The 8,253-nt window shown below is 46.5% G+C and overlaps 1 protein-coding gene and 1 long non-coding RNA gene across 3 annotated transcripts in view; one reads left to right on the top strand and one right to left on the bottom strand.

The window, feature by feature from the left end:
- DAPK3 (death-associated protein kinase 3) overlaps positions 1–5,913 on the bottom strand; it is a 19,633-nt gene extending 13,720 nt beyond the window's left edge. The window contains exons 1-2 of the mRNA XM_005858793.2: positions 5,807–5,913; positions 4,622–4,778 (exon numbers count right to left, since the gene is read on the bottom strand). Coding sequence (XP_005858855.1) covers positions 4,622–4,683 — 62 coding nt within the window. The 5' untranslated portion in view covers positions 4,684–4,778; positions 5,807–5,913. The remainder of the gene's footprint in view (positions 1–4,621; positions 4,779–5,806) is intronic.
- A 234-nt stretch (positions 5,914–6,147) lies between these two features.
- LOC102253133 overlaps positions 6,148–8,253 on the top strand; it is a 5,122-nt gene continuing 3,016 nt past the window's right edge. The window contains exon 1 of one of the 2 annotated variants that reach the window (XR_313160.2): positions 6,148–6,271. This is a non-coding gene — a long non-coding RNA (uncharacterized LOC102253133). The other variant, XR_313159.2, reaches the window with a different exon arrangement.

Below are 8,253 nucleotides of genomic sequence, written 5' to 3'. Positions count from 1 at the left end.
TTGATATTTACTGCTGTGTTGCTGACAATTACCTGAAAGAGAAGTTGGGGTGCTTCACTGGGCTGGAAAAAGTTTAGCTAAATCAGAAAGCAGGTCTAATTAAGCAAGTGTATTCAATATATATAAAAGGCTAAGTTGACTTGCACATGCGCCATACATATAAAGCTCTTGCTGGAGCCAATTGCACGCGTGTGTTTTGATCTGTCATTGTCAATCATGAATTTGGTTGACACTTCTATTATAGAGAAAGGGCGAATAGTGATATTAAAATATTTCTTCTAATTAATTTCCTTTCAATGTGCACGAATTTGTGCACCAGGCCACTAGTTTTCAAATCCAAAGATACTTTTCCTTTAACTTTATCCCAAAATGAACTAACAAATAAAGACAACTAAGACAGAGCTTATGGGAATAGATAAAAAAGATGCTATGGGCTGACTTGTGTCCCCCAAAATCCATGTGAAGCCCTAATACTCAGCACCTTGGATGTGACTATTTGGAGATGGGGCCTTTTAAAGAGGTAATTAAATGAAAATGAAGTCACTGGGATAAGTTCTAATCCAATATGACTGGTCTTCTTATAAGAAGAGATTAGGAAACAGACACACATAGGGAGAAGACAGCCATCTACAAGACAAGAGGACCGCCCTGGCCAGATGGCTGTTAGTTGGAGCGTCATCCCATACACAAGATTGTGAGTTCGATCCCTGGTCGGAGAATGTATGAAAGGCAACCAATGGATCTTTCTCTCTTACAGCAATGTTTCTCATTCTCTCTCCCTCCCTCTCTCTTTAGAAATCAATAAAAACATATCCTCGGGTGAGAATTTAAAAAAAAAGAAAAGACAAGAGGACAGACCTCAGAGGGAACCAACCCTGATGACATCTTGATCTCAGACTTCTAGCCTCCAGAACTGGGAGATAATGAAATCTCTGTTGTTTCAATCACCCAGTCTGTGGCACTTTGCAATGGATGTCTGATTTAATACAAATGCACACACCACTCCATGACATGAAAGCCAGGGTAGAAGTCCACAGACTCATCAACACACAAATTAATTTACTTCCTGAGATGGTCGATGTGAACTTGAATTAGAAAGAAAGAACGAACACACACACACACACACACACACACACACACGCACGAAACAAGCTCCCAGTTAATTCAGCCCCATGACTCCTGGGACAGGAAAATGTGGGATTGCTTTACTTGTAATCCCTCTCACCACAGTGATTCCTGCAGCTAATTCCCCAAAGACAGTAAATAACTAGACTAGGGAAAGACCTACATCTACTCCAACATGAATTCCAGTATAATTCCCACCTCTGAGACAGCGTATCATGGTGGCCAACTTCAGAGGCAGAAAGTGAACATGTGAAGGAGGATGGTGTTTGGGGCATAAGGACACACTCATTTCCCAACCCACAGGGGCTTATCTTCATTTCGGCATCTAATGGGTCCATTACCAGGACATGGGGGTGGAGCTGGCTAATGAGTAGGTGGAAGCCAGATGCCCATCTCTGGTTCCAGCACACCTAGCGGCTTTGGAGCCAGCGAGGCTTGGTCTCAAGATCTGAATCCTACTTGGCCATTTACAGTCTGTGTGGCCTAGGGCAAGCTGCTTCCCTTCTCTCAGTCCCAGTTTATCTAAAATAGGAATAATGGCCCTCGCTGGTTTCACTCGGTGGATAGAGCATCGGCCTGCAGACTGAAGGGTCCCAGGTTCAATTCCAGTCAAGGGCACATGCCCAGGTTGCAGGCTCAATCCCCCAAAGGGGGAGTGAAGGAGGCAGCCAATCAATGAGTCTCTCTCATTATTGATGTTTCTTTCTCCCTCTCCCTTCCTCTCTGAAATCAATTAAAAAATATTAAAAAAAATAAAATAGGAATAATGGCACCTGATTCTTCGGTCCTTTAGTAGATGAATGGAAATAACATAAAGATAGAACTCTGCCCTAGCTGGTTTGGCTCAGTGGATAGCGATTTGGCCAGTGGACTGAAGGGTTCCGGGTTCGATTCCGGTCAAGGGCACATGCCTGAGTTGCAGGCTCAATCCCCAGTAGGGAGCAGGCAGGAGGCAGCCAGTCAATGATTCTCTCTCATCACTGATGTTTCTATCTCTCTCGCCCTCTCCCTTCCTTTCTGAAATCAATTAAAAAAAAATAGAACTCAGATGTCCAAAGGACATCTACAATTTATACAAGTTGCAACATGGTATGCAGTGATATGTGTCATTAATCCTTCATTTATCTCTGATAATGTTCTGGACCATTACATAGAGTGGTGCTGTCCAAGGTAGCAGCCACTGGCCACAGCAGCTATCAGGCCCATCCAAATTGAAATGTGCTGTGATCACACAATACACACTAGATTTCAAAGGCTTCATATAAAAAAAAAAAAGGGGGAGCCCAGCTGGTGTTGCTCAGTGCTTGAGTGTCATCCTATGAATCAGGAGGTCACGGTTCAATTCCCAGTCAGGGCACATCTCATCACTGATGTTTCTATCTCCCTCCCTCTCCCTTCCTCTCTGAAATCAATAAAAATATTTATTTTTTTAAAGTGATAAAATTTTTCACTAATAATTTTATAGCAATTACAAGCAAAATGATAATAGTCTGATCAACCAGGTTAAATAAAGTATGTTGTTAAAATTATTTTTAAAAAATTTTTAATATATTTCTTTATTGATTTCAGAGAGGAAGGGAAAGGGAGAGAGATAGAAACATCAATGATGACAGAGAATCATTGATTGGCTGCCTCCTGCACGCCCCCTACTGGGGATCGAGCCCACAACCCGGGCATGTGCCCTTGGCTGGAATCGGACTGGGACCCTTCAGTCCGCAGGCCGATACTCTATCCACTGAACCAAACAGGCTAGGGCATAAAATTATTAAAATTGGCACAGCTTTAAAATTTTTGATTAAATTGCAATAAATTTCCTATGTGGCTCATATTATACAAGTTGCCTAGCTCTTTTGTTGGTTTTTCATTGACTTCTAGAGAGAGGGGAATGGGGGCGGGGAGAGACATCAATGTGAGAAAGAAAAATCAATCATTTGCCTCCTACACACACCCCAACCGATGCCAAGGAATGAACCTGAAACCTAGGTATGTGCCCTGACTAGGAAGTGATTGCGAGACCTTTTGGTGTACGGGATGATGCTCCAACCAACTGAGCCACGCTAACCAGGGCTGCCTGGCTCTTTTAATGGCTGCACAATATTCCACCCACCGATGCAAGGTGCTGTGATGGCCACTGAAGAGGCTTCCCATCTTTTGCTCATATAAAATCTTTATAGTTGCCCTAGCCGGCTTGGTTCAGTGGATAGAGCGTCAGCCTGTGGACTGAAGGGTCCCAGGTTCAATTCCAGCCAAGGGCACATGCCTGGGTTTCGGGCTCAATCCCCAGTGTGGGGTGTGCAGGAGGCAGCTGATCAATGATTCTCTCTCATCATTGATGTTTCTATCTCTCTCTCCTTCTCCCTTTCTCTCTGAAATCAATAAAGAAATATATTTTAAAAATAAATTAAAAAATAAAATTAAAATTAAAATCTTTATAGCAACTATTCCTGTTTCTAGGTCATTAGGCCATGTATATATATATTCCCACTGAATTAATTCAGCAGAATCAGTGAGTTAAAGGGAGTATACCTATGACATTTTGCTGATTTTTGCCAAACTACCCTCAGCAGGAGATCCTCATACATTTTCTCTTTTTTAAAATATATTTTATTGATTTTTTACAGAGAGGAAGGGAGAGGGATAGAGAATTAGAAACATCGATGGGAAAGAAACATCAATCAGCTGCCTCCTGCCCACCCCCTACTGGGGATGTGCCTGCAACCAAGGTACATGCCCTTGACTAGAATCGACCCCGGGACCCTTCAGTCCACAGGCTGACGCTCTATCCACTGAGCCAAACCAGTTAGGGCTCCTCATACATTTTCAACAATAAAGTTTGAGATTGGGAGGCAGGGGAGGGAGAGACTTCATTGGCTACCACTCAAAACAGAGGAAATTCCTAAAGGAGAGACTTCAGAATCCCAAAGGAGCCTGCAAAGGCCTGATGCAGGGCTCGGCTCAGTTATTTACATTCCCTTCTGGGGGGTGGTGCCTGGCTGGTCTGGGGCAAGTGGGGGAGCAAGATCCCAAGGGACGCTCCAAGGCCCAGCCAGGCAGGAAATCAGCTGCCAGGCTGGCAAGGGAAACCTCCTCTCTCTCCCATAAGAATGCTACACAATTGGCAGGAGACTGGGCCCAGGCAGGAGGCCTTCCCTGGAAATGCCAAGAGCTGGGAGACTCAAGTGCTCCCCATAAGAGAGGATTCAAGAGAGGGACAGACCTCTACCAACTGAACCTGCTAATACCTACATATGCCAGCCATTGTGTTAGGTGCCATAGGTACTCAATTATGTTTCTTCCCAAAGGAAATGCACAAAGGATGTGAGAGCAAGGACTCTCAGCCAGGATGTCTGATTCCAGAGCCCAAACTCATTCCACCGGCACATGAACTTGACTCGCTTCTTGGAGAGTAGGATACAGGACATAAGGGGACATACTGTCCAGAAAACCCCGAAGTGCCTTTCTCCTACCCGGAGCCTTGTCAGAGGGGCCTGCTCACCTGCCCAGCTCCTCCCCCATCTCATAATGGTCTTCCACATCTTCCTGCCTGAATGTGGACATGGTAGCCGGTCTGCCTTCCAGCAGCTTCCGCTCCAGTGAAAGCCCGGTCACTGAAGCCTGCGGACAGGACCTCGGGAAGTCTCCTACCAGTGACCCTGGAGGAGACAGGGCAACAGGGAATAAAGAGTGAGATGCTAGCCATTATTCCTGGCAAACAGAGCAACCTGCTCACCAACCATAGGTTTCACATCACTCCACGCTGAAGTTGCAGGGTTTCTGGGAAGGGCACTTGCATGTGTCATCTCATTTTGACACCAAACAACCCAAAAGGTCGCCGAGTCCGTGAGCCCCCCTGTGCCACCTTGCTCCCATCACTCCCACCAGCCATATATATACCTCCTTACACACTGCCCTAGCCTTTCTCTGCCTCACACTCCTAGGCTTCTCCCAGAGCCCCACACATTCCTAAACGTTCCCCCACATACGCCACAGCCCCAAACCCTGCCCTCCCTCACTCCCTGCCCAACTTCCTAGTTCTAGCCTCAACATGCTCCCATCCTTCCTGCCCATCAGCAACCCCAACTCCTCTTCGTCCTTACCCATTCCCCCCACACCTCAGCTTTTCTCTTAGACCCTCCTCAGCGGTGTGCTCCCCAAGTCTTGAATTCCCCAGGAAATGGGCAATGACTTCCGAGCTCTTGCAAGCCTCCGACCCATCCTTGCCTGCCCCTGACTTTCACCGTCCTAGCAAGACTAACCTCCTCCCTCTCCTCAAAGGCACTCCTCCTGGTATTAAAGGCCTCCACCCCTGTCTCCTTCACCCCAAACGGGACCCGCAAAGGGTCAATCTGTCTTCTCCATTGTCCTTCGCCCCCAACCAACGCATAAGCTCCAAGGCAGACGCTGATAGCCCCCTTCATAGATAGCTCCAGGGGTCCCAACCCGTCATGTCTCTGCTCAAGCTACCCCGAGGCCGCCACGCCCCTCGCAGGCCCGGGCCCAGACCCTTTTCCGCTCTCCAAACGCCGCACCCAGACCTCCCCCCCCAACCCCTCAGTGTTCTCCATACCCGCAGACCGCATCAAGCTACCCCGAGGCCGCCACGCCCCTCGCAGGCCCATGCCCAGGCCCTTTTCCGCTCTCCAAAAGCCGCACCCAGACCTCCCCAAAGTGTTCTCCATACCCGCAGACCGCGAACAGAATCCGCTCTTCACCTCCCACAGCTCCGCGCCCCGCCGGTCCCTTCGCCGCGCTTATCCTTGTAACGCGCTGACCCGCGCTGACGTCACCGCGTCTGCCAGTGCCCGGCCCTGGGGAGAGGAATCCACCGCCCATTGGTCAGCGCGCCCGCCACTCGTGACGCCCCGCCCTCTGCTGCTTTCCCGGCCGAGGCCCTCTGGCGTCCGGCTATCCACACCCGGATGCCACCTCGCCATTGGCCTACAGGCTTGCCTTCATGCAGCTGATTGGCCGTAATGAACGCCGATCAAATTTATGCTCTCCTCTGACGGGGGTTCTGAAGCTGGGAGGCGGGATGCTGAAGTCCTGCATCCCTTTTCCGGCCTTTCTTGGGCACAAGATACGCGAATCCAAGGCCTAGTTCCGGCAATGGCAGCTCCTGAGGTGGACTCCGGGGCTGCTTTAGTCCGTGAGTGGCAGTAAAATATTACCCACATTCCAAATGCTTGAGGATCCTTCTGTGACTCCTGTTTGTCTCAAGATACTAGCATTTACTGAGCCTTAGTATGTCCCAATCAGCAAACCGAGGTAAAATATATTAAAATTTCTCCCTTTCTACAGTCAGGGAAACTGACACCCAGAGAAGTTAAGTAACCCAACCAAAAGGCAGTAAATGGCTTGGCTGAAATTCATTCCCAGATAGACCTGAACCCCAAGTCAATGCTGATCCACCTCAGATGCCATCAAACACAAGACCCTCTATCTTTTGGCCTTTGCCGGCTGCCCTAACATCTTGCCATTCTCCCTTTGTTCACTCCAACCCCATTTGCCTTCCTTCTGACCTCAAACATTTCATTCCTACCCTAGATCTTGACATGAGCTGCTGCTTCTGCCGGGAGAGCGCCTTCCTCCATTCTTGTCTAACTCCTATGCACACTTCAGCACACAGCTAAAGCAGCACCTTCTCCCATACCCAGTTTCCCCCTATTACATCTTCCATGCATATAATACTCTTCTTACAACTAATGAACCAATCTTGATACATTTTTATTAAGCAAAATCCACACTTAATTCAGATTCCTGGTTTTCCGTCCTTTTTCTGTCCCATGATCCCACATGATTTAGTTGCCACATCTCCTTAGGCTCTTGGCTCTGACAGTTTTCTCACTTCCCTGACTTTTGTTCTTTTGTTAATCCTCACCCAAGGATAATCTTTCCATTGATTTTTTTTTTAAGAGAGTGGGAGGGAAGGAGGTGGAGGTGGGGGAGAGACATCAATGTGAGATGTATCGATTGGTTACCTCTTGAACTCCCCCTGACTGGGGCCAGGATGGAACCTGCAACTCAGGTACATGCTCTTGACTGGGAATCGAACCTGAGACCCTTTGGTGGGTGGGCAGACATTCTAACCATTGAGCCAGACTGGCTAGGACTCACTTCCATGTTTTTGATGAGTCTGAGTTTTGAGGATTGGTCAGGTATTTTGTAGCTTTTTCTTCAATTGGGATGTCTGATGTTTTTCTCAGTAGAGTGGAGGGATCGGTTTTAAGACCAGATGTAAAGTGCCATTCTCATCACATCATATTCAGAGTCCATACTATCAACATGACTTATTGCTGTTGATGTTGAACTTGGTCACCTGGCACTAGATGTCAGGTTTCTCTTAAAGTTACATGTTTTTCTCTGCTTCTAAACTGTATTCTTTGGGAAGCTACTGATGCATAACCCACACTTAATGAGTGAGGAGTTGGAACATCATTTTTACTTGAAGAAAACTGACAAACAATAATTCAGACTGTGTGTTTGGCAGGCATTTTCTCAAAAAATGAACAAATCAAGCCTGTCACTTCAAGGATAGCAATTGACAGTATTAGTTGCCATGACAAAATTTGAGGTTTCAAGCAAAAAAATTTTCAAAATCTGCTTAAGTTTCACTTTAACACTTTCCTAATGAAATTAATAAATGTGATTTTTCAAGTATTTAGTGAAATGTGCCATCTCAAAGCTCCAAATTTGGTTGACCATGTGTTTCCAAATAGTCAACACTTGATGTTACAAAATCATGCATGGGGAAAAACCCAAAGTGCAAGACAGACCAATGAATTTTAATGTAACAGTATAAAAAGCTCACTAATAGGATTTCAGATATCACATTGTAATTAATCTTTAAGAAACTACTTGTTGAGTTTTGGTGTTGCATCAAAGAATAGCCACAATTATCTGAAAACAAGTATTAAGATGCTCCTCTTTTTCAAGTATGGGATGGCTGAGGCTAGGTTATCTCCTTAATATTCAACCAAAACAATGTATTGTGCAGGAAGCCAGTCCACCCTTGCTGCTTGACACAGTTGCTGCAAGGAAGAAACATCTGCACAGCTTATGTTTCAAGGGACCTGGCGTATATGGCATATGTTTGCTCCCCCTCTTAGCGCTATGTGTTTTAAACAGGAC

The sequence above is a fragment of the Myotis brandtii genome, unplaced genomic scaffold (genome assembly GCF_000412655.1).
Source record: "Myotis brandtii unplaced genomic scaffold, ASM41265v1 scaffold122, whole genome shotgun sequence".
Lineage (NCBI taxonomy): Eukaryota > Metazoa > Chordata > Mammalia > Chiroptera > Vespertilionidae > Myotis > Myotis brandtii.
The sequence above is the reverse complement of the archived record's forward strand: the minus strand, read 5'-3'. Positions and strand labels throughout refer to the sequence as shown.